Consider the following 27797-nt stretch of genomic DNA (forward strand, 5'->3'; position numbering starts at 1 on the left):
TTTTATCTAAAAATCTCTTCCCGCGGATGATATCCGTCTACTCAAAGCAACTCTTCAAAAAACGAAAACTGGATGACAAGAAAGCCACCTCAAACTCAACTGGCTCAAAATGTAATTCCTCTTAATCACCCCACAAAATGGATTCCTTGGCATCAAAGATTGAATGAAATATCTAACAGCCTTCAATTGCCTTCCACAAATTATTGATTCCATGAGTCACTGGGAATAACACTCGACAAGAAGCTCAACATGAAAGAACACATCAGCACAGCCACTAAAGGAGCCAACCTTCAAATCAACATACTAAGGAAAATAAAATCCTTCACCCCCCCTGGATGACCTCAAAGTAGCTGTACAAGTACTCGTAATCCCCAGGTTAGAATATGGAAGTACTACCTTATTTGGCCTGACTGGATCCTAACTGGCTCCATTAAAGGTGTCCCTTAATTTTGCTGCAAGACTCGTCACTTGATCCAAGAAAAAAAACAACATCACTCCCGATCTGAAGACACTCAACAGGCTCCCCTAGGAGGCAAGGATACAGCTGAAAATTGCCTGCTTGACACATAAAGCACTACACTTTAGCACACTGAAGTACTTAGCTGACAAACTAGAAATGTCTGGTGGCTTCAGATCCTCTAGGAGTGCCCGCACATAACTGTTAAGACATTTCGGAAAATGAAAACCTACAACGAGCCTTCTCCGGAATGGCCCCTAGAATCATGAATGCCCTTTCCCCTGATATCAGACTGAATCCGTTAATCATCTCATTAAAAAAACAAGTCAAATTGCTGCTGATGAACAAATATTTACACTAGAAATCTCTGACTCAGCATATGGAATGTAACTGTCACAAAATCCCAACCTAGGCTCACACTCACCGTTCGTCATCTGGGTGGTTAACTCTTTGACCTCCTCCTGATTTGCAACGGGTATTGACAGCATTAGTTTGTTGCTTGGTTGTCATATTTGTGTCTTGCCTAACCAATTGTAAAGTGCTCTGATACCCTACTAGGGTCATGTCCACATTACATAAAGCTTTATAAGTAAAATAAAAGCAGTTACATAATCAGTTAACTCTGGCATAGACCATAATCTCCTCCAATACAGCACTGGGCAGGGTCTGGCCTGGTCTTCTACCCTTTTTTTACATGTGTCTAATGTTAGAGGATAAGAGGGCATGATGGAAGGTAGGAGGGCAACAGTTCAAATAAACGTATTCTCAGATCTAATCAGCTTATTGTTCTTTGTGAAACCCCAAAGCTCCACACCATAGAGAGAGGTGCCCAGTGCCTTTGCCTCATAGATCTGGAGGGCAGGAGCTATCAGTTTGCTAAAAGAGGCTCAATGATCTTAAAGAATTGCCCCAATTATATGTCTATGATGGACAGCAGCCTTGCTAATGCAGAGTTTTCCATGACATATTAGCAGAGAGAGTGATGCACAAATTGGCAAACAAGTCCACCTTCTCTAGGGGAATCCACCCTGATATTAATCTTGCTTAAAGTGATCTGTGCTGGTTAAAAAAACATGATTAGTTTTTGCAGTGTTGATTTCCAACCCCTGAGTGCAGCAAAACTCACCAAAGTAATCCAAATGTTTTTGGAGCCCACTCGGCATCATGGAGATCAACAGATTATGATCAGCAAAGAGGAAAATAGAGATTTTCACATTAGCTAAGGAGGGGCCTCTGTGTGGGCCCATATTAGAAGGGTACAATATCATTTAGATACAGTGAGAACAATGTTGGGGCCAGTACACAGCCATGACGAATGCCCTCAGACAAAGGCATCTTCCCCATCAGTTGGTCCTGTGTGCCCCAACAGATTCTGGCATAGTTGTTTTTATGAAGGCGTATCACTATAGACAAAATGTTGGGGTTCCCTCCCATGTCACTGAGACCTTGCCATAGTTTTGGGTGCGGGACCAAGTCAAATGCAGATTTTAGATCGCCTACGCGATTACCACTGTTTTCCATTAAATTAACAGGAAGCGGGAGACGTATTCAATGGGGGATACTCTTTTCCCGAACCCAGCCTGAATAGGGCTTAGAAAATTATCTGCATCTATCCAATCATGAATTTTAAATAGTGCAGAACAGCTGAATGTGATTTATTAGGCTTATGGGCTTATAATTGGCGAGTTGAGAGCTGTCGCCCTTTTTATAAATTGGAAGCATGACGGTGCCCTTCCAGCAATTCGGAATGGATTGACCCTAAGCAGTGGCATTGGTGAGGATAAGTACATATTCGGACCATACTTTAATATCATGGAGGAAAATGTCAGCTGGCAGGCCATCCGGACCAGCAACCCTGCCTCTTGTGATAGCATTAAAGGACTATAAGATGTTGGATAAGTCAAATGTTGGCTCGGCACTATTCAGGGAAATAGTCGAAAGATAGAAACCATCAGTTGGAACCATAGTACTATCATGGTATAGGTTCTTGAAGTGATCAAATCACTCAGTCGGGGAAACATAGTTAGTAGGTTCAGATGCAGCGGCATTACCACCTCTCAAGACCAGTGACCAGCATTTGGTAGAATCCTTTACTGAGGAGGCTACTTTAGTCCAGCCACCTTACTTCATCCGAAAACGTTTTATAGGGTTTCCTAATAACAGGAATTTGTCCAGTATCCTGAGCTTTGATTGCCTGCAACAGAGTACTTTTCAGTCAATGACATTCTCCATTATACCACGAGCTACGTTTCTGAGCTAATTTTTTAAGCTGGGTAACAGGGATTGTGAAGTATGTCAAAATGTGTTTAAAAATGACTCTTTAGAGCACTAATATCCTTGTGGGCCTCTTCATTGGTGGAGCCATTATGCATTTTAAGAAGAATCCCTTGGAGATCCTGGTTTATGGCAAGTGAAATGTCTGCCTGTGCTAATATTTGGTACCATTTAAGATGGTGCATATCAGTTGTAAGTTCAATTTCCCTGGTGAAAGAAAGGGTAAATCAACCGGATAGGTTACTATCACAGAGAGCTGACTCGGAGAGAGACAGCAGATTATGGTCACTCTCAGCTTTTTACTGAATAACTATGTCATCAACAAATGACCACAGTCTCAAGTAGACTAAAATATAGTCAATACGACTGGTATGATTGGGTTTCTTAGATGTAATGGCCCCTCTCTGATCTGATCTGGTGTGGTCATTAGTGGCCTTAACCCCAAGATCAATGGAAAGAGCCTTTAACTGAACTACAGCCTGGGGGCAATAGCCAGATGAGGAACATCCCATATTTTGTCCTCCTCATATGTTAACTGGACATCGTCATTGTCAAGGGGTTCAAAGGTGGTCTTAAAGTCCCCCACCAAAATAAGATACTCCTGTTAGTGGCACCCTTCTAAGTAGTTCTCAAGGAATTGTTAAGTTTTTGAGTCTAGACTACCATTTTCCCCTCTGGCATAGATGTTAAAAATGACAACACAGACATTTGTATTAATAGATAGTTGAATGCCCAAAATATCTGGGCAATCTATGTCTTGTTGGCAGATTTTGCAATTGTGTGATGCTCTGACACGGGTAGTTAGGCCACCAGAGGCTCTTCCAAAGAAGCTTGGTTTTTCTGGGACAGGAAGTTAAGATAGCCAGGTTTAAATATAGGGTTGGTGCTCCAAGTCTCTTGGAGCAAAAAATATGTTGTGTTCCTCGAAGAAAGTTGTTCCAGTACAGTTAGATCATTTTGGATCTAAGGCCAGCCACATTCCAAGACACAGGTTTGGTCAAAGAAGGCCTCTGAACATTAGGGGTATTACTTGGGGTACCCATCTGGGCGACAGGAATTTTAAAATTACATTGTTGACTATCGAGTTAACAAATGTGCTAATTTTTGTAGATGGATCATGGCAAGACCTCTAAAGAGAAGGAGCAAGATATAGATATCATAGCATTATCAGGCTCTAGGATGACCTGGCTACGGAATTTGTTTTTACTTGGCACAGGTGTTGTGTAGGCATTTATGTTGGGCCCATAAGTCAATCAATATCCCACAGAGTTGATGAACGTCTCCCCAACCATAAGTGTTCCTACCATGTGCTGGCTGAAGGTACTTAAATTGCATGCATGATTTATTTGGTAGACAGAACCTAATATCAAGAGACATCAAGTTGTCACCTAACGGCTAGGGCACTCGACCTTGGAACAGGGGATCTAGGTTCAAGTCTCGGTAACGATGCCAAAACATCCTGTGATTCTGGGCAAATCACTTAATCTCCCCGTGCCTAACAAAAATGAATGTGTGTCCTCATGTAACGTAACTCGTGCTATGTAAAGCGCTCTGATACCTGATTCAGGTCAAGTTCGCGCTATATAAAACTCTGCAAAAAAAGAAAAATGTTATCTCACACATGTCAAACATTGAATTTGTCATGGGATTCATCCAGGAACTGGTGATGTCTTCCCGAATAACTGGATGACAGGCCCTAATGTGTCTGATCCAATGTCTCACTTTATTTATGAGGGAGTAATTACCATTGAGTTTTACATAAGGGAGACATTTTGGTACATTGTTCCTTGTAATTACATTTTTAGCAGGATCACACCTGCTGTCAGACTTTAGGAAAGGCTTTTGACTCCAACCATGTGATGCCTGGTTGATGGAAGAGCTGTCTGCTTAATTACATCGGACAAAGGTATTAGACAGAGCTAATGGGTGGGTATTGTCCAGTAAACTAGTCTGCCTAGAGTCTCTTTTAGATCTAGAGCTCAGCTGATGCTCACTAAAGTCCCTGTGGAGACCCTGGCCCTAGGAAATCAGGAAATGACTAAGATGGAGCATTTGCAATTTGATTAAGGTATCTGTCTGTAACCCCAGCTCAGGATACTGGTGTAGGCTGATTCTTTCAAACTTACTTGGGATATTCATTTGCTGCGGATTTGGTTCGGGTAGGGACCCGGAGTTGATGGAATAATAGGGTGCAAGGTTGGATCAGGACTAAGCAATTCTTCACATTTGAGCAGACGATCATCTATCGAGCCGATAACACAACTTTCCCCGGTCAATTATAACGCTTTTTTGGTTTTATTCTTTTTAGCAGTCACTAGCCTCCTACGCTGCTTTCCTTTTGCCTATAGTTAAGAAGAGTACATAAAAACAAGATATTGAAGCATTAAAAATCTTCTTATATGGAGAGTGACCATTCTTCAGTTACTACAAAATCTTAAAACAAAGTATGGGCTGATGAGGAAAGATAGTTTATAATTAGTACCTTTGCGGCGGCACAGTAAAAGATCAATGTAACCGCCTGCTAGTCAGTCCACATCCACCATTAACAAAAAATAGGTTTTAGTGTCAAGTAAAACATAACAGCTAATAAAGGTTCATAAAAGTGGCTTATTTATATCTGCCAAGTACCACACATCAGGGACCATATTACAGAATACAGTTTGCTCTCGTTGTGTGCTTTCAAAAGGTACACATTGTGCAAACAGGAGAGTGAGCCTTATTAGTGAGCCTTATTATATTGAATGCAGTGCCTCCAGGGCAGCTGTAAAGACTTGCTGCCTTAAGGGTAGCACATTCATGTTGAAACATGGCTTGGCATGTGCAGACAACAACCCTCTTGCACTTTTAAGGGGGTTAGAGTCCTCTTGCAGGCGAGTGCAGTGAGTGACTGCACCTGGCTTCAAGGGGATATCTGGGGGGGTCCATAGCACCCTCTTTCCCTCCAGAGGACTGCCATTGGGGGGTGAACTCGCAGTGCTCCACCTTTTAGGTGAGTCATCATTGGGCCTGCCCAGGCACCTCTCCCTACAATCACAGCAAGAACCATCTGCAGCCAGGTGGCCCACGTGAAGATCCAACCATAAATGTAGAAAACAGGCTACACGTAGCCTCAATTTCTGGACCCACTAAAGTGCAGAGTGCATTTGCAAATTGCAAACAAGGAATCGTATACAAATAGTAGCCCCTTTTTTTTATTTATCATTTCATTCCTGCCACTTTTTCCCGCCACTGTTGCCCCAACCCTCCCTCCCCCGCACAGCCCCCGCTCCCACCTCGCTGGTGCCCGTCTGCAACCCAACCATGGCCAGGGACCCTGGATCTCCCACCATCCTTCGCTACAGCACAGCCACCCTCTACACACTGCACAAACAGGGCGTGGAGATCTGGAATCTGCTAGACTCTCTCTCACCCAACATCGCCTTCTTAACGGAGACCTGGATCAACGCCTCCTATGCCCCCGACATCAACACCACCATCCCGGACGGATACAAGACCCAGAGAAAGAACCACCCAACCAGCAGGGAGGGGGCCTCTCCATCGCTAACAAAAACACCCTCTGGCTCACCACCTCCAGTGAAACCTTCCCCTCCACCAAACACCTGCACTTCCAGATCCAGACCAGCCCCAAATGCACGCTCCGGGGAACACTCGTCTACGGACCCACCCGGTCCCCACGACCCCTTTGCCTCCGCCATCACTGACCTCATCGCACCCCACGCCACCGCCACAATGAACTACATACTCATCAGAGACCTGAACTTCCACCTTGATAACGCCAGTGACCCTAAATCCACCACCCTTCGCGACGACTCAAACAACTCGTCTACATACCCACCCACAGGGTAGGACACACCCTGGACCCCATCATCGCAGAAACTAACAGCGTTCACTTCAGCCACACAACATAAACCCCATGGACTGACCACTACTAGGTACATTTCACCGTCGACAAACCCAGGGCACCCAAACCAGCCCCATGCCCACCACAAAGGAACTAGAGCCAGGTCACCGATGACAAGCTCAACTCTGCCCTCACGAAAACAACCACACTTTGGCATCCAAGGCTAACATCGCAGCCAAAGAACTCCACATCATGACATCCAAATGCGTGGATTAGCCCGCCCCACTACGCAACCCCAGCAAACAGCACCCCAGGAAAGCCTCCTGGTTCACCACCGATCTCCAAGAAGCCAGACGTACCTGCAAATACCTGGAGAAGAACTGGAGAAACACCAAGACTCTTGAAAACCACACCACCTACAAGGATGTCATGACGGACTACGACAACCAAATCAGAACCACCAAGAGGACCTTCATCTGCACCAAAATCCTCACCAACTCCACCAACTCCAAGGAACTCTTCACTGTCATCCAGGAATTCACCAACCCTCGCAGCGAAGCCACAGACATCACCCCGTCCCAAGACCTCTGCGACAAGCTTCAAACCTACTTCCACCTCAAGATCAAAAACCTTTACTACAACTTCGTCGACCTTCCACCTGATGCCACAGCCGGCCCGCCCCCCAGACACCCCAGCCAGACCACAATCTCTTCCTGGACACTGACCACAGCTGAAGACGCCACCTCAACCATGAAAGGCATCCACTCAGGGGCCCCCACTGACCCCTGCCCCCCACACATCTACCACAGAGCCAACAACCCCTTTGCAGCCAAATTACAATGCACCATCTACACCACCCTCAAAATGGGCCCCTTCCCAGATGACTGGAAACACGCAGAAGTCAGGCCCCTGCTCAAGAAGCTGACAGCTGACCCAACCGACTTCAAGAATGACCGGCCCATCTCGCTCCTCCCCTTTGCTGCCAAAGTTGCTTTGAAAACAGTCAACAGGGAACTGACACGATTCATCAAAGACAATGTCATCCACAACCCATCCCAATCCGGATTCCGAGGCAACAACAGCACAGAGACCACCCTACTCACCTCCACAGATGACATCCATACCCTCCTGGACCAAGGCCACTCCACAACCCTTATCCTACTCAACCTATCAGCAGCCTTCGACACCGTCTCCTACCGCACATTAGTCACCAGACTACACCACGCCGGCATGCAAGGAGCAGCCCTAGACTGGATCCAATCATTCCTCACCAGAAGAAGCCAAAGAATCAGACTGCCACCCTTCCTCTCCGATCCAACGGAAATCTCCTGCAGAGTCCCACAGGGATCAGCACTGAGCCGGACCCTTTTCAACATCTACATGGCCCCCCTCACCGCCATATTCTGACAACACGGCCTCATTATCATCTCCTATGCTGACGACACCCAGCTCATATTCTCCCTCACCAAAGACCCCTCCACCGCCAGACTCAACTTCCAGAAAGGAATGCAGGATGTTGCAGTCTGGATGACCAACAGCTGCCTTAAGCTCAACTCCAGGAAGACAGAAGTCCTCATCCTCGGAACGACCGCCCTCAGAAGCCTACCGACCCCTTCAAATCAAGCCATAAAACCTCAGCATCATAGTCAACTCATCCCTCACCATGAACCAACAGATCACTGCCGTCACCTCCAGCTGCTTCAACACCTCCTGCATCCTCCGCAAGACCTTCAAATGGATCCCCCCCAGAGTCAAAAAGACAGTCACCCATGCACTCATCACCAGCAGACTGGACTATGGAAATACTCTCTACGCCGGCATAAACAAGTCCCTACTCTGAAAACTCCAGACGGTACAGAACACCACCGCCAGAATCGTCCTTGGCATACCCCGGCAAGAACGCATCAGCCAAAACCTACGAAGACACCACTATCTACCTGTGGAGAAAAGAGTCACCTTCAACATCCTCACCCATGCCTACAAATGCCTACACAACACCGGACCCAAACACCTCAATGACAGAATCAACTTCCACGTACCCAAAAGAAACCTTCGATCTTCCAACCTCGCACTGGCCGAAACCCTGCGCATTCGCAGAGCCAGAGCAGGTGGAAGACCCTTCTCTCAAATTGCAGCCAAAACCTGGAACGAGCCCTCGGCAGACATCAGACTCGCCCCCTCACTGAACACCTTCAGGAAGGCCCTCAAGACCTGACTCTTCGGCTAAGCGATCTGCAAAACCCCGCCCCTCTCAGAGCCTTGAGACCCCCACGGGTGAGTGGCGCACTTAATAACCCCTGATTGATTGATGCAATTACTTGGAAGGTTATAGTGCATTCTGTAGAGTTTGCTGCAATGAAAGACAGAGAAGGTTCAAATCCCTGCTCCATATTTCACTGCTGACAGAGTCTGGGCTGTACATCAAGGTGCAGCAACATTCATGTCTGCATCCCTTGGGGATCATGGGATACCCAGTTGGGATGTCCCAAAAAGAGCTTCTTGCTCATGTATCCAGGTCCAAAATATAATGGGAAGGAATTAAATAATTGTGTGAGGCCAAGAGCAAGTCATTGCAAATGAGTCAGCGTACACATCACAGAATGTGTGTCTGCAAAAAGTACAGTAGGGGCCAGATAAGCATCTCTGCCCCTTCTGAAATACTGATGTGCTCTTGGACACTTGTATTATTCAACAGATGTTCTTAAATAAACCAGAGTCAGTCAGGTAAATTAAATAAGAACATGCTGCACTGATATAAACGTGGTGGTGGAGTACAGCTTACCAATACAGATTAAATAATCGCTACCCATATTGTCTGTACTTTGCACTGTGTAGAGATATTATAAATGTTCTTTAGCACTTTTGGCTTTGAATTCTGAGTGGTTCTCAAAGTGATAAACTACCAAAATTCTAATGTAAACAGAGGCATAACATGGTGAGATTGTTTGCAGTAGTTTGGTTATCTTATATAGATATCTGTGATAATGCTGCTGACAGCATGTAAAACTTAGTCTCCAACAGAAGCCATTTTACCAATGCTGGACTTGGTCCTCTCTGCAGGGTCACTCCCAAACCTTGCGCCTTCATTCTTTCTATTTTTCTGACATCGTTTTTGTTGTTTGGAGGACTCCAGCTCGAGTTAGCAGTGGTAAAGTGCAAAAAGTGTTTGTGCTTACTCCCTACAACATGCTAAAATTAGCTTACGCCTGCCTGGCATATTTAATTTACTTAATCTCCTAGTAAAATTATAGACCAGAGACCCAGGGTCCGTAAATTAAATCCTAATAGTGGGCCTGCAGCTCTTATTGTGCTCTACACTTAAGTAGGCCCTTAAAAGTTGTCTCAGGACTGCCACTGCTAGTTTGAAGTGGCAGAATATGCCCTGTGTGAGGACTAAAACTAATTTTTATTACATTTAAGCCACCCCTAAAGTAGGAGCTGAGCAGCCCTAATGGCGAGGTACATTGTAATTAAAAGGTTGGAAATATATGTTTGAGTTGTACATGTCTTGGTCATAAAAAACTCATCTATTTTGCACTATTGTGCAGCCAACCCTCCTATATGATAACATTGGGTACCTTATTACATTTAATAAGTGACGCCTTTTGAATAGGAGCAGGTAGGAAAATTATGGTTGGTGTCTGAGGAATTGTAATTTAAAACACTTTAAAGCTAAATTCAGATTTTGAATAACAAAACTGAAAATGCCACCTTTAGAAAGTTGGCATTTTCTTTCAAACCATTGCAGCCTGTTCCTGTGTCACATGACTGGGTGTATTTGGCAGTTGACCTTTGTGTATTCTTTTCACAGTATCACTATAGAGGGCTTGAGTGTTGGCAGGATGGACATCTCTTGTGGGATGGGGGCAGAGCTTTCACCTACCACACCTGCTCTTTAAAGGCACTGGCCCGGCTCACACACAAAGAACTTCACACTGCCAAATCGTGCCCCCATATAGACTTGGACCAGGGCAAGGAGGCAGGAAATCTTGATACTTCTGTAGGGGGGAAGCTCCAGAAGCTTCTTTCACTTGAAAGTGGCAACCAGGTATACAAAGGGCAACCTAAGACCAACTCTTCAGAAAACTCCTGGACCTGTGGAAGAGTGAGAAGGACTGCTGTTGGCCTGCTACCCTGGTGCCCTACTGCTCTGCTGCTTGGACTGCCCAGTCACTCTGCTACCCTGCCTGCAAGAGGGAGAGCTCTGCTGCCTTGCTACTTGAGGGAAGGACTGAACATGTACTGTAAACCCAGGACCATAAGAGTGACTCCAATGTCTAATTGGCTGGCCTCGTGTTCTGAACTACAAAGACACATTGCCAACATTCTTGAACCCTGCACCTGGACTCTGCCTGTTGTGAATCCTAATAGATTTGCCTCCCCAGTCCTGAACCCTTGGATGTTGGGATAATTGTGTTCTGCACAGCAAGCTGTGGTCCCTATCAGAAGTGATGCAGCCCTTGCAGTTTCCCATCGGAACAGACGCAGCGTGACATAACTCTCCACAGGTGCTCGCATCACTCATCGGAAACAACTGCATGACGCATCTCAACACAGGACTCCCACATCGCTCTACAGAACTGCCACTGCTTAAAGCATATAAGGTAAAATTCTAAGCAAGCCTAACATGGTCCCTGTATTCGGTCTGTTTCCTTCATGGACAGCCTGAATTTGTGACTTTGTCCCTGTCTGGCACTATCAGATAACCATAATTGGCACGTTGTGCTTTTAATCACTATTTACATTTACCAAAACTTTTAAAATTGCATATCTCTGGTTCTTATAATTGGATGTTTTTTGTTTTGGTATCAAAAATCTATTAACATTTACTCGTTCAAGACTGTTGTGTCATTTTTCTTGTATCTTCACTTTATTACTGTTAGTTTGCTCCATAAGTACTTCACACATTGCCTCTAAGTTAAGCCCAACTGCTTTTATGCCATGCTATTAGAGGATTAAGCACAGGTTTATTTAGTGACATTTTGTGTGTCACCTTGTTGAGGATTGTGGTTGTTGTGTTAGTAGGATTTCACCACCCTTAACCAACAAACCAGTTTCTCAGAACCACCAAGCATAGTCCACCCCCCATACTGTAGGTTTGTCCTCTCTTCAAAAAGCATAAGAAAAATTGTTAGCCAAGGAGTTGTCCTGGCAAAATGTTACCAACATGCCAGACCGAAGCATTGTCCATGCTTGAATGAGGTATGTTTCTTTAGTTGGCACCAGCAGGGTAAGGAAAGTGACCATCCATTGTGACACTTGTATACTTATCACCGTGGCTAACACCATACTCTGTTTTAATTGTCTATTTGGTGCATGTGCATGTTGAATGATTCAGCTCCTTAGAATTGTCAATGATCCCGAGTTTCAATTTGCATTTGGGAATTCTGTAATATTCTTGACTGTATTTTGACTGTATATTGGGTTGTTACATCACCTCCATCAAAACTAACCTTTTGAATGTAACTCTCATGCAACTGTGTGCTGTCTTAATACATTCACCATGCACACTCACCTCACTGCTGTGGCAAGGTGACCTGCTGCACTGCATTTCCCAGGGTTCCCTGGACATGAAGACGCTACCCTCTACATCGGTGCAGAGTCTGACATGGGGGGGATCACCACCTGGCTTCATGGGAGGCTTGTCCCGTGAACTTTACAAATACACTACTTCAAACTCTACATAGGTGCAAAATACTGGTTGAGCAGTATAAGGTGGCAACTGAAGGCATCAAGCCAATATGCGCTTATTGCTGGCAATGTACTTCATCTGTTGGGCTCAGTGTGTCTTGTGCTCAGCTGAGAGCTAGTCTTGGAGCTTCCTTCAGTTAGGACTTTCCTTCCAGAACTGTTTCTCAGTCTGCGCACTACTTACCACTTCCTCTACCCTCCGGAACCTTCTGCATGATGGTAATATCCAGCGGATGTATGACATTACAACGCATGCTTTTACATCGCATGCTTTTACAACGCGGTTTTTACAATGCATACCATTACAATGCATAGTGATTTTAGGCTCTGGATAGTGAATTGTTTAATTTACTATTCCAACTCCAGTCCCCGTGGATAGTAGGGAATGTGTTGGATAGTACATTAAACACATTCCCTATCCTAGAGCGCCCCCCAGCGCAATGCGTTGGAATGGTTTGCGTTGTAAAAGTTGCGTCGTAAAGGCACTGCGTGGTAAAAGTTGCGTTGTAAAGGTTGTTCACCATATCCAGCACAAGCCTTATTGACTGTAGATCCTGCTCTGCTCATCAAAAAACCCTGCTTCTCAAGTTGCAGTCTTCTGATAATACATGCAATTAAACCCTAGACTGAGGTCTCTAATATTTTGTGAAGCCCAATTCGGTATTTTTCATTTTATTAGGGAACCATGGATGACAAAAGAAAAACATTTTATTCTTCACCTTATTCCACTATGCCAAGCACATCTTCCTTACTGATTGGACCATTGTAACCAGCCTTTTCCAGTCAGCAGAGTGACTTTTCCGTACCTGTGGTTTCTCCCCACAACTTAAATCAGTCTTGGTCAAAGGCTATTGTGTCAGGCCACACCAAAGTCTTTTCTGAGTACGATTTTCTGAATGCTCTGGCCTCATTAGCAACAGCTTCCATCCTAATTCCATGTATGAAAGAATATACACGGTGGGATCGTGGCTATACACATGAACAGAGATGCTCTGTTAGTGGTTATCATTCCCTGTATGTCCAAAACATCTTGCTGTAGAAAACCACAGTTAATATCATAGGTTAGACACTATATTTTGCAAACATTCTTCAACAATCATTAAGTTTAAGCTCCAAGTCCAAGACTTCAAGTCTTGTGCCTGACCATACTTTGGATTCATTTTCATAACAACAGGAGGGCAGTAAACTGTCTTTACAGGACATCCATGTAAGTGTCTGTTAAAATACCGATAGCATTTGTTTTCTCAAGTTTTTATTTCAGCTTTTTTTTCATTGTAGTGACCCAGCTTTATTTCCTGATAGTGGAACAGGCAATGAAATGTGCATGGTAGTCACAGGAGCTGCTAGGCTCCAATTCTTTTTTTTATCCACCCTGCTTTGGACTTTGCTATGCATTCTATATGCTCCTCAAGCACTGATTGGATTTTTGTCATTTCGGTCTTGAGTGGTTGTTTCAGCCTGTACAGGGTGTATACTCTGACAACCAGAAACCCCCATTGCCAACACATGTCCTGGAAGTACATTGCATTTATTAAGCTGCAATTTCCATAATTGGAGTAGGTAAGCAGTTCGTGTTTGGTGTCTTGGGAATTGTAATGAAAACTTCTAATTTTGGTGAAGTCAGATTTTAAAATACAACTTTGAAAATGGCACTTCTAGAAATTTGACAGTTTCCTACCTTAGCCATTTACTACTTGCAGCCTGTCTCTGGGTCACATGACTGGGTGTAGTTGGCAGTTAGAATGTGTATTCCTCCTAAACCAGTGATACTTAAAGTACGGCCCAGAAGGTGCTTGTGGACCTCTTGACCTTTACATGCGACCCTCTGGTGAATAACAGCAGCCCGAGCTGCTGTATAGTTGCTGAGCACTAATATTCAGAATAAAATGTTAAATAAATGGGCAGCATTTATTAACCTGCAAATAAATGGTTGCCCATTTAATTAGCATTATTTTAGACCTCTTTAAACAATCTCTGACCCACCGACCCCCTACCGCAACCCTAATGGCATTTGTGCGGCTCTCCGTCATACCATAGACCGTACTTGTTGCATACTGGTCGTAGACAGCCACTCACAATAGAGATCTTAGGTATGAATAGTTGGGTCATCACAGGGAGGATGGGAGGGAGGTGCTGAGCACAGCCCCCCTGAATTTTGAATAGGCTGTGTCCTTCCTCCACACAAAGGGATGCATCCCCCATGTATTCAGTCTGGAGCCAGGGCAGGGAAGGCAGGATGCACTGGGACATCAAAGGGAGTTTCCTGAATGCCCCCTCCACCATGGAGTCTTTTCCTCCCATGTGGTGCCAACCCAGTCCTGGATCCTTGGAAGTGGGCCTGAAGGTCCTTCTGCCAAGCCCAGCTGTGGTCCCCATTGGAACAGATGTGAAGCCTCACAAGGTCCTGCCTCATAGCTTCCAGCCTTATGGCAATGTACGGCGAGTGACGCAAAGATTCGCCACCCAGCTGCCAGCTCCATCGGAACTGACGCCAAGCAACCCAAAGCCCTCCCGGCGCGACCAGATAACCACAGTTGGTGCTGTGTCCTTTTGGGCTCTATTTTCACTACAATCTTTAACATTTCAAATCTCTAGTTTTACTAACTGTATTGTTGTCATTTCTGGTCTTATTTTATTTATTAAACTCTTTTTCTAACTTGGTGTGGGATCCTTTTTGTGTGGTACTTTTTACTTTATTACTGTTTGAAGTGTTGCGCAAAAACTCTACACATCGCTTCTGAGTTAAGCCTGCCTGCTCTGTGCCAAACCTCTAGGGGTTGAGCACAGGTTAATTTAAGGCTTTCTCGTGCCTCATCATGACAAGGATTGTGGTTGTTGTTTGACTAAAGCTCACACCCCAGTCAACCACAGCTCAATTGCTTACTACACCAAACACCCCTACCACACAGATACTTTCTTTGATGTCCTTTTTTCTTGTTATCGTTCATCGGATAACAAATTGTCACACAAATGACAGCCATTTGCTGTGCATATAAGGCAGGTTTCTAGAACCCTTTTCCCGGCTGAAGTATTCATTGACACTTTTCTCCTGTTTTTTTTTCTATCCTTCAACCTCTGCCAGATGGAAAGTGTACCACAAAGCCTTTCCAAGATGCATTGATGCGGGTGATGTCGAGGAACTAGACTCAAACGTTAAATACTCCATTACCAAAATACTACATGTTGCCCTCACAACGGGTGTTTCGTAAGTATTGAGTGTCATGACGGTCGGAACAAATGTACGTTGGTACTTCAAAGGAAGTCGTACCCTCTGTAGCAATTGGACTTCTTACAAGAGAATAAGAGTGGCTTCTTGCAATTGGAATCATGCATGACTCAAGTAAGGTTTTTCTTTAAAATGTCAAGTTCTTTTAACTCAAGTTGTTACCATGGACTGCCCAATGTTCACAAAGCATGGTTCCTGCTTTAAGAACCGTGGAAGAAATGGGCAGCCATTTTCTTGTAAACACATTTTAAAATTGTATCCACACCATATGGAATGAAGAGTGAGTGAAAGAACAGTTGGTCTTATTTTTATTCTCATTGTGTCATAACTCTAAAATATACCCTTCACTGTTTGCCATCTAAGCATTCATAGTTATGACGTGTGCATGTTATGCACAAGCATTATTTAACTCTTATCTACATGTTTCTTTTCTCCTTGAATTGGCTAAATAATTACCCAGATCCATGGCTGTGTTAATTAAGTACTGTACTCTATATATTCCAAGCCAATCTTTAAGGCGTCCTCTGCTATTCTTAAAGGCATAGCTGAACTTACTGCCCATTGACCGAAACAGGGGGGGTACACACCAATGCTTACAGGCACTCAGCTAGTGAGCGATCAGAGGATGGCAAGCACCCATTATCAACAGTAGTCAACTTCAGGCAACAGCACTTGGCATATACTACAAGTTGACCTATTTTGCTGGACAACAGTTGGCATAACAACCAAGATAGAAACACCAACAGGGCCGTCTCTTATTCCCTGTCAGTTTTGACTCCTAATGAACCAGGCCTGATTTATTAGGCAGCCTTTGCCTTTCGTTCTAGGCACTATCACAGTTGTTTGTGGCTCATAATTTCTTTGAATGGAACTGATGTTAAATCCTCTGCTATGTTATCAGTAATCATTTCAGTGAATGTGTTGTTGCTACGTCTGAGTCCTTCTAAGCCCCTGCCCCAGCCTTACAGTCATTACACTTTGTCCTAGAAATATTCTTGCTTTGGATAATATTTGCATCTTACTCTTTCCTCACTTCAGAAAAGGTGTATTTCATATATTGTTATTCCTCTTTATTCCAGCATAGTTACCCTTTCAAAGCTTCTCTTCAAATGTGTAGTGCTTTGTCACCATCTGGAAATATTCAAAATAGCAACAGCATTCATGGTTGGCAAAATCCACCTTTTTAAATCCACAGAACACCTTGTTCAAATAAACTTTCCATTATGCATTATACTTATCTTAATGTGATGGTTCTTAGTAAAAAAAACTTTCCTCATGCTCCTAGAATTCTGGAATTCAAACTGAAAGGATTTATTAGTCGTCAGGAATCCTGGAAATCACTTGAAGACATCAAGAGGGTTTTTTGGACCTATAGAACTGCTACTTCAGGTAGGACATTTTCTTTACCAATACAGTGTGTACATTGTGTGTTTCAAGTTCACATTAAGCAATCAGAATTTTGAGGCTTGCTGGCACTCCAGAACTCTTTACAATTTAGTTACAATTTAAGGATTACCATTATAAACAAGGGGATTTATGAATATTTGCTTGTTGGTGGGTTTGTTATCTATTCAAAATCTACCTTTGTTGCCTCCTTTTTCTGCTCGTTGGATACTTGAGTGTTTGATTGTAGATAGCAGAGGAAAGAGTGAGCATGGCACTTGAAAGTTTTAGGCACATCACTGTTTAATCTGGTTCAGCACTGTGATGTATACAACTGAGTAACCCATTACAGATGCAACTTTGAACACACAGGACTTTCTCTGACTGGAACTGAAAAATACCATGCATTAAAACGTAAGTACCTTGGTCAGGCTGAACAGCAGGACCACACAATCTCTAAACTGCAGAAATAGCCTTAGAGGCTGTGTGTGTGCTTGTGTGAAGGACAAGCTTTTTGATTTCAGTTTTACATAGCACTATGTGGCCCTAGGGCATTCGACTGCTTTAAACGAGCACCAGTTGCATTACATAGGGTCAGATTCAATTATTTAGACACATGGAGATTAGATGATTTTTTCAGAACTGCAGGTTATTGAGCTGACACTGGGACTTGAACCACATTCCAAGTTCCAAATGGGCAGCTCTGGCCATTATGTCACACCTGCTCCTCTTGGAGATGTATTCGGCTGGCAGCATCCATTCCTCCACTCACAAGCACATCGTTGATACTTAGGACTCTGTACCCACTTCCACGTTATTACTCACCAAATATTGCTTCCACAGATGCGACTCACTGTACCACGCCTTACAAGGTAACCTCTCGCTCCTGTTGGAGAAAATAATTTAATATGTGTTAGCATGGATATCGATGTGTTTATCAATAAAAATGAACTATCATCCTCATTAATAGAACCGTCCTTTTTAAACTCCACATGTACCTCTACAAGCAAGTACGTAGTCAAACAAGTTCTGCGCACTATGCCCGGGATTACTGATTGATGGGTCACAGGTGGGATGATTCATTGCTGGCAAGCAAACACTTGGGTAGGAAAAACTTGATCAATCCCACAGATAGGCACACCGACATCATAATGGTATGGGGAGATAGCCCCAATAAAGCAGAAAACTCAGCTTCGCGTAGTGCAGCAGAGTTTTTTCTCTGATTGTGCTCGCAAATGGTAAGGTTGAGAGCACAAGCTGCCACTCAGGTAGAATTTCTACCCGAGTGGCATGAAGACCAACGCAAACAGCAGTTCGCACTACACTCTGCCACTTGCAGAACTTTACCGAGGTTTTTTTTTAACTTTGAGGAGCTCCGCGTAGCAAAACTCTGCAAACTATGCCCAGGCCTAGTATGAACATTTCTGAAAAACCCCATAAAGTAAGATGCCAAATGAGTTAGGAACATATAGCCAATCAGGACCTAGCACACGTAGTGATCATACGCTCCCCATGCTGGACATCTGGACACGTTCCAGTAACCATTATACCATTATTTTATGACTCAAACGCAGCATCCTCATTCCTCACCATATATGGTATGCTGGAAAACCTTTACTGCTTATTGTATTTTGTATATAAGAAGGCTGCCAACAGAACAAATGTTTCCTGTTTTACCAAACACCTCTTAGATTCAGTTTTTTCTAAGGATTTCTAATCCGAGCAACATTTGCACATCTACGTTCACAGTGTACCTGACTTGTGATCTACACCTGCAAGTTTAAGCAAAACTATGGTGGCCTTGTTGGTTTGGGTTTAAGCCCATTGAACACTGTGGGCTCTAGGTGAATTTATTATCTGCTACAATCACTCAGCCTGTGAGGGCTGTGCTGCCTTCTCTAGCTACACCACTTGTGCCACACACAACACCCTAAAGTGGTGTGCTTATGTGTTAGCCACAGAAGAGAACTCCTTTGCTTTCTGACATTCACCACTCACCAGTGCAAGCTTATAAGTAAAGCAACAAAATGTCACCCACTCTGCATAGTACCTCATACAATAAATGGCTGTGCTGCTGACTGAACCAAAAGGTGAATGACATTGGCAACAAAGCTAGAGGCTGAACTGTGCTGACACCCGCCCATTGTATGTATGCCGCCCTGTGGCCGGATTCCAAATATGAACGAAAAGATAGCAATGCACGAATGGGATCCTCATTACAAAATTGTGTTCTATATTTATTTTTTGACTGCATTACATGATTCTGGAGAGCGAGGTACAACAGCGGTCACAACTGAACACTACAAATAATAGAATCGACACTCCCATTTTCCAGCAACGTGCTTCACATAGTACAAAATAGCCTGAATCTAAATATCAGGGAGGAGTTTTAAGCATCATGGATGTAAACATTGTTTTGCAATCTTAGCAGTTGCATTTTCATCTATCCATGTAGCAAAACATGTATGATGAAGCTGCAGTTTCAATCGCAACCACATAGAAATGTAGAAATCTGACATTATCCCGTTGAGACTAGGTTACACTTCAATGTGGAAACACAAAATTAATGTTTAGAGGTCCATATTCGTTGAACCATGTTCAATATCAAAAGAATGGTAATGGGTGGAGTTCTATCGCCCTAAGCAACATTCTTGTATTTTTTAGTCCCCCTGCTCAAGGCCTTTTGCTTGCCATCTTGCCCCTGCCTTTGCCTGCCTTCACTGACTCCTCACCACAGTGACGTCACTTCCGGTTATCTTTCCCTTCCAGTTCAAATGATTCCCAAAGAGAAGAGCCCTTGCTCCAAGAGCTGTAAGCTATCTGCTTCTTCTGGGACTGAATGGCTGCTCCAACAATTCATCTCCTATCCCATGTGATGCTCTCTCATCCTCTGTCCTAAGTCCAGGTCCTGTGGTCTTTCCTTCCTCCCTTCTCTTTGCGATCTGCCCATACTATGAACAAATGCTTCATCTGCTGGCATTCTTGCCACACATTTTAAAAGAGGCATAGTCAGGGTAGTCTTCAACTGGGTATCAATTAATCAATCACCCATGTTTATATCCTAATTAAGGGGCAGATTAGGATACCGGTTTTTCCGTATCCTCCGGGCCGGCGGAAGCCTCAGCCGGCCCGGAGGATACGGAAAAACTTCAGCGGACCCACCAAAGACCCACCGCCACATTAGGATGGCTGGTGGGTCCAGGTTTACGTCTGCAGCTTTTCCACCGCGGTTGGCTTACAACCGCAGCGGAAAAGCCCTAATATGGTGGCGGTGTCTCTCAGACACCGCCAGCCATATTAGGATGCCCAAAAAGAAATGCTTTTCCACGGCGGGCTTTCCGCCGTGGAAAAGCATACGGAGCTTCACTGCGGGGGCCCGTTGCGGGCCCCCTGGGTGAAGGGGGGATGGGGGGTGCACATGGGGGGTACCTATGGTACCCCCCTGCATTTGTATGCAGTAATCGGCAGGCACCGCGCGGTGCCTGACGCTTTCTGCATACAAATGCAATGTATGCATTTTTAACATTGTGGCGGGTGCAGCTTCAAGCTGCACCCGCCGCAATGTTAAAAATAGAGGATGTGACCGCCAGGGTGGCGGTCACATCCTAATTGGAGAGGAGGGAACTCCGCAGGCCATGCGGAGGTTCCCTCCTCCTCGATGGTCGCGGCGGACTCAAGTCCGTCCGCAATCATAATGAGCCCCTAAATATGAAATATGTTTTATAAAGTCCATAAAACATGCAATGGCAAAGCCAATAGATCTCGCCTACAAGAGATCTTTTGACTGTTTGCCAATTTCTTTTACCCATGTTGTAGAGCAGCGTTGCTTCTGTGCAACATGACTAAATAGTTTTAAAAAATGCCATAAAAGGTATAAAAAACAACCTGCTGTGATGCAGGATGGTAAAAAAAAGAGTGTATAAGTTTTTTTTAAAATAAATTTTACCCAAGCTGCTCTAAAACACATTGGCTTTTCCAGTACTGTTTTCAGTTTGAAAACTCATGTCTCACCTGGATACCTCTCCGCCATCTTGCCAAATCCCCCACAGGATACTCGGCTGTGTGTAGCCTCATGGTATCTGAAGTCACCCAGGCTGTGCTTGCTAATGATTAATACAGCATCACTTCAAAGATGCAGAGAGAAATTGCACAATATTTTATACAGTCCTCAACAGCCTCCTGTAACACCAACAAACACATCTGGCAAACTTACATGTAAATCCCAAAAAGTGGTATGTGTTGCTGTGAATAACTACAGCGTTCCTGGGTTGTAAATCAAGGCACGCACCTTGAGAAGAAATGACGAGACAGCAGGAAGTACACATGCCATGACAAACAGAAAAGAAGCAAATAAGAGAAACACTGCAGCTAACAAATGGTAAGCTATGGGCGGGCTGCAGCCCACTAAACTGTAAACAAATTTCTCAAAGAGACAGCACACGCACTGTCAATGAGAGACTGAAATAGGAGAATGTAAATTAACAACCTAGTTTTGAAAGCACAACTAGATTAGAAAAACCTTTCCTAATGCATAGAAACAACCATGTCAGTAATTTTTGTTTAAGAATTACTTAAGATTCCCCGAGCAGAAAATAACAATCTTGTTATAACATATAAGTTTCCAAAGGCAAAATCACAAGAAAATTCAATGGAAAGTATAAGTCTGTTGTTTCTTTAGTTGTCGTATTTTTGTTTCCACGAGGACTTGTTAACAGTTTCTCCAATCCTGGATATTTGAGATTAGTACAGCACAAAAGCAACACAGCCAACACGTGAGTTTCGTCTATGGAATTATTACAAAAGACTTCCTCAGGGCTATAGCAACTGATATCATGTAGCCTTGTTTCCAATACTCACTATATGTTTAACTGCCAGTTAATATTCTCCAATGTGTGCACAAATCTGTTCTGGACCTGATGGACCAAATGCAGAATGACGGGTGCAAATCTGCCTGCCAGAACACCTGCTAATATTTTGTAGTCCCCGTTCAGTAGCGCCAGCGGGTCGATAAGCTCTTGTGTATGTAGGGTTTCTACCCGGCTTAGGAAGCATGATCAAGGTGGCCTCTGTCATGGAGTTTGGGAGGGAAATGCTGTCTAGCACTCCAATATATACTTTAAGTAGTTGCGGACTTAGAAGATCAGTGTACATTTTATAATATTCCTGGAGGAAACTATCAGGTCTCGGCACCTTGCCAGACGGCAAAGCCTGAATTGTACCTCTGATCTCTTCTAGTGTGAGCAGGGCATCCAGTTCTATACACTGCTCCGGAGTTAGGACTGGAAAAGAGAGGCCATCAATAAACTCCTGTATCGCTACCTCAGGGACACTCAAGGCAAACCTATATATTGTGTGAAATGTGTGGTCAGTTCGCTATGTATTTCATGTTGAGTACATTTAAGCCCCCCGCCTTGAGACCGGAGAGCAATGATGGGTCCGACCGACTGTTCCTGTTTGACCAGCCAGGTCAAAAGAGGTACTGTGCGATCCACCTTAGCATGCGCAGACGCTGAGTATGAGGCAGAATTTAGACAGCACTGACGTTTTAAGAGTTCCGCATGTTTCCTGCATGCCACTGACAAGGGTGAGTATCTGCAGCATCTGAAATCGCTTTTTCTGCTCACAGCCCAATCCCAGAAACCTCCTCGTAGAGTGAATTTCATGGCAGCCCACTCCACCAGAGAGGACGAAGCAGACCCGTAGTTAAGTGTAAAGTACCCACCTACAGCTTCCACTATTGATTACCAAAAGACTGAGTTTTCAAGCATCACCGGTTGTAACCTCCACGTGGGGGCGCCAGGGATCTCATTCTCTCAGGCCATGAGGAAACGGTGGATTATGATCAGAGTGTGTACGTCCCCAATACCCTGAGCCTGTCATGTAGGGAAGTAAGGATGGAGAGCCAAAAAAACCTGTCTAAGTGAATATGCAGATTATGAGGCACTGAGAAGAAGATGTACACCCTCACAACGGGGTTGGGATGTCTCCAGACCTCAATCAATCTAATCCATCCACCAATACGTTCAGCACTTTGCAATTGGCCGTATCAGTCATACCTCTAAGTGGGGGGAAGGATATATCCACACCTGTGTCCAGTACACTATTAAAGTCCCCTCCAAGTAACCATGGAACTTCACACCATTTTTTTGAACTCCTAGGAGAGCAGGCTAAAAAACTGACCTTGATCTATATTAGAGGCCTTCTAGTTTCCTATCGGAATATGACGTTCATCTAACCTGCCCTTAAGGAGCACATATCTACCCTCATTGTCAGTAATTAACTCATCTATTGCAAAAGGTGAACATGGGTGAATCCAAATTAGGGCCCCTTGTGCAAATAAAGAGTAATCTGTGACATATACCTTACCCCTCCACTTATGTTGTAGTCTGGCTGTTTCCACCGCATTTAAATGTGTCTCTTGTAAGAGCGCTATAGGCACATTGTGCCGTTTGAAATATGAGTATACCGCATATCTGCAGGATGGGGTGCGGAGACCCCGCACATTCCATGTGATTATCGTGTGATCCATCCTGGCAGTATTTTATGTAAGAAATTAAATGTACCTCGTCCTACGCATATACCTTTGAGTATGAATAGGATATGTGCTGCATCATCTCTTATACCCCCCCAGAGTGGCTCCTGCAATTGAAAGGAAAGGGGATAAACCAACAGGGTAGGGGAAGAACATTGTTAAAGCAGCCCAACAGGCAGCAAAACAATCGCAAGTCCTACTGGTTCCCAATAGATGGGAGGAATGGAGGGATGTGTTAACACGCAGGGCATGCCATTGTGAATCCGCAGGAGACTTCTAATCATGTGTAGGAAGATATGTGTTAAAGGAGAATAACTCACAGGGACAGAGTGCAGTTCACTTTGTACTACTCTATGGGCACTCAACGCTATACTGTATTACAGTATAAAAGAACAGAACCTAAGCAGTTAATGAGACAGTTCTAGATGCTGGTGCCAATCTCAGTCTATGTAATACACTACCATCTGCATTCTGTGGCATGACGAAACCAAGTCCGACAATTCCGCCGCTGACGAGTCCCTATCTTCTGAGGAATGAACTGAGGTGTCAGCTTTGTCATTCAGCTCTGCATTTTCTGCCAATTTTCCACGATGCGTACGACAACCTGTCGCTCCCAGCGATCTGATCTGGGTCAGGTGCCTCCAATGGACCAAAGAGTCGCTTCCTAGGCCGTCGCAGTCTTTCTCCACTTGCTTCCCCATTGCATGCAATTGAGGTGCCTGTAGGCCGTGGGCCCGCATACTGTCCCAAAGTTTCAAGCCAGTCTCAAGCATGTTGAGCTGTGTCTTAGAACCTAGGCTTCCCATCAAAAACCACTTGGAGTCTTGCGGGAAATAGCAGTGAGTAAGAAATGTTCAATCGATGAAGATTTTGCCTAACTTGCAGGAAAGACCCTCATTGTTGCTGGATCTTCATCGTGTAGTCGGAGAAGAACAGGACCTTGGTACTCTCGAATTTGACCTCATCTAATTTCCTAGTTTCCCACAGATTCACATCTCGATCGTTGAAGTGCAGCAGTTTAAAGATGAGCAGTCATGCTCTGGTGCCTGGAGCTAGCTTCCTGCCCAGGACGCGATGCACTCTTTCAATGGTTAAGAACAGGGAGAACATGATAGATGGTAATATGGTCTTGAGCCATTGCTCCATGGAGGTTACCTCATCCTGACCTTCCACTCCTTCCGGCAGCCCAATCAGTTGCATGTTATACCTCCTGGAGCAGCCTTCTATGTCTTCCACTCGCTCCACAAGGTATCTCATTCCGGCCTCATAGGCATTTTGTTGCTTCTCCTGATATTCTGTGGCAGGCTTCAGTTCTGCTTTGTATTGCTCCACAGCTGTAACATGTTCCTTTGGTTTCCGATGGTCAGCATGAAACAGTGTAAGGTCCAATGCATCTTTATCCAATTTGGCTTCCACCGACTTTCTAGATTGCTCTTTTGCATTCAGGATAGCGTTAAATCGATCTTCCGGGGTCTTCAGCATCTCCTATGGTTTCATTTGATCTGCTTAGTTCAGGCCAACAGCCTCTGAGGTGGCCCTTGATCCAGTTCCTTTGGTGCATCCATCCGTTCAACGGAACCCTCTGACTTACTACTGGAATCTCTGCGCACTGAACAGTGTAGGTTGACACGTTACTTCCAGGTGCGTGGTCCACCCCGCCAATGCTGTGGACTGGGGCACAATTTCCAGCAGTAAAAGGTGCAGCCCCGGTTTCGTAAATACAATGGTGTAGGCTTCTCTTGACCTGTGATGCAGTGTCCTATATGTCCGACTAACTATATGCAAGGGTCCACCACCAGCAGCCTGTCCCGGCTCCAATGATCTCTTGGCGCAATTTAGTGCCTCGGAGCTACTCCTTAGACAGCTATCTGCACACCGCTGCTCCCCATTGTTCCCCTTCCATCTATCCGGCAATCTCTGGGATCCCCATATTCTGCAGGCCCCCACGTGTCATACAGGGCCAACTAGCTGCTGTCGTCTTCACTCACTGACTGATTACCTTTGCAGAGTATGCCGTAACATCAACCTCTTGTCTTACCTCTGGCTCCTAACGCTTGTCCGAACCGTTACCAAGCGTCTGTCAGGCATATTGATCATGGACCCAACCAAAGTAAACCCACGTGCACCTGGATCGCCACACAGTTCACACTTTTATGGCTCTCTCCTGTTCCGTTATAGTAGGCCAGCCGGGTCTCCTCCACTCCTGGAGGCAATATTCACAGTTGGTTTCCCCCGCCTTTGCTTTGCCCAGGGGCTGCTCCCACTGCGCTTCACACTCCGGTCAGATCTGCTTTCTAATCTAATTGGAAGGCCACACCCAGGCCTTGTCTGCTCCATGCCACTTAGAACTGTTTATGGCCACCGGTGTTCTCCCCTTCTATAAGCAAAATTAATCCCATCAAATTTTCAGCCCATCAAGGGATAAAAAAGCTAGAGGGTCCGGATATTTTTTCCCCAGTGTAATATTATTAGAGAACATTCTCGCTTTGACAAAAGAGAGCCTACCTTTAATAAAACAAGATTGGTCGGGATTGATGAGCAAAGGTATAACATCATTTAGTCTAGAGGTGAGAAGTTTTGCAAACATTTTGCAGTCATAATTAATTAATGAGATTGGGCGTAAATTTTAAGGGTATGATCTTTATCAGGTTTGGGAATAATTACAATGAGAGCATCAAAAAAGGAGCCTTCGGGTTTGGATTTTGATATTAAGGAGGAGACAAGCTCAAGTAAATGAGGAGCAAAAGAAGATGAATAGGAGGAGATAAGTTCATTAGGAAAGCTGTGAGGGCCAGGGGCTTTGGATTTTTTGAGAGATGTAATGGCATTCAAAATCTCCTGCTGTGAAATATCTTTTTCAAGAAGAGTCATGACATCCGGTATGTAGTAAAGAGGAGTAAGATCAAAAAGGACAGAATATCATTTTCAGAAGGCTGAGTATCAGCCATATATAGTGATTTATAGTAGGACTGGAAAGCATTTATAATGTCAGAGTCAGAGTGCAGAAGAGTGTTAGTGAGGGTATTACGAATAGGACCAATGGTTTTCCTTTCCGTTTTCACTTTTAAGTAATTGACCAGCATTCTACCTGCTTTGTTTTGGCCCCCATGATATTTGGATTTTATTTTAAGTAAAATGTTGCAAGCATTATTAGTAGCTAGTTTATTTAAACGAACTTCGCCTTGACAAGATCCCGGGGGTGTGTCGGACTAATGGATGTGAAGTAGGCATGTTCAAGAGCTTTGATATGTTGGCGACAAGATAGATATTGGGAATTCAGTTGTTTTTTCTTCTTGGTGGTATAGGCAATGGTAAAGGCTCTGAAAGAGGTTTAAAGGTGTCCCAGTTGTTGTTGACAGAAGTATCATTAGGCTTGTTAAACAGGAACAATTTGTATATACAGGAGGTAGCCTCTGAAACATAAGTTGGGTCAGATAATAGGAAGTTATTAAATCTCCATCGGGCATGCTTGGAAGTAGCGAGGGACAAATCAAATGATTCAGAGACAGAAGTCAGAAATAAAAATAGACCCAATCTCAGAAGATTGGATGGAGGAGAATAGAGACTTTGATACCAAAATATAATCAATACATGACATAGTATGGTGAACATTAGAGAAAAATGTAAATTCATATTTATCTGGATTACTTGTTTTCCATACATCATAAAGTGGATGAGAGGCAATAGCCGATTTAAATGCTTTATGAGATTTATCAGGTTTAAATTTAAAATTTGATTTCCTACTGGAAAAAAGGATCAAGCCAATTTTTTAAATCTCCAGCAACAATGAAATTGGGATTAGTAATGGAAGACAATTTTAATTTAATAATTTGCCAAAAGTCTGGATCAGGTTTGACCGGTCCATAGATGTTAAAAAAGGTGACATGTTTATTATATAACATGGCATTAAGTATTACCGATTAAAACCTGAAGCTTTAAGGATTTGTAACAAAGGATGACAACACCTCCCTTACGATTAAGAGCAGGTGAGGAAACAACTTGGCACACCCGTTGGCATTTTAGTTTGAGTGATTCAATATCATTACAATGAGTTACTTATTAAAAAAACTATTTGACAATTAAGTTTCGATAAATGAGAGAGTACCTTTGCCGTTTAATAGGATGACCTAGACCACAGATGTTCCACAACAAAACATTAAACATGTTGTAGCATAGAGACAAGGATACAGGAACAATGAAGACACACTGCAAATACATACATGAAAATAAAGAGACCCTGATTATTAGAAATAGAGTAATATAAGGGGATTACAAAAAACTTGGAGAATTGAATCCAAAAAAACCATTATGAAGTTATAAATAAAAGAGAAAGGGGATAGAACAAGGAAGGTAGAAAGAAGAAGAAACAGATCAAGAACACGAAGCCAGATCT

The 27797-nt window shown here is 44.0% G+C and overlaps 1 protein-coding gene across 1 annotated transcript in view; it reads left to right on the forward strand.

The window, feature by feature from the left end:
• Window positions 1-27797, forward strand: part of LOC144798590 (polyunsaturated fatty acid lipoxygenase ALOX15B-like) — a 302675-nt gene that overhangs the window by 146850 nt on the left and 128028 nt on the right. Inside the window, exons 4-5 of the mRNA XM_078669544.1 lie at window positions 15346-15468; window positions 16775-16878. Coding sequence (XP_078525670.1) covers window positions 15346-15468; window positions 16775-16878 — 227 coding nt within the window. The remainder of the gene's footprint in view (window positions 1-15345; window positions 15469-16774; window positions 16879-27797) is intronic.

This window comes from Lissotriton helveticus, chromosome 12 (assembly GCF_964261635.1).
Source record: "Lissotriton helveticus chromosome 12, aLisHel1.1, whole genome shotgun sequence".
NCBI classification, from domain to species: domain Eukaryota; kingdom Metazoa; phylum Chordata; class Amphibia; order Caudata; family Salamandridae; genus Lissotriton; species Lissotriton helveticus.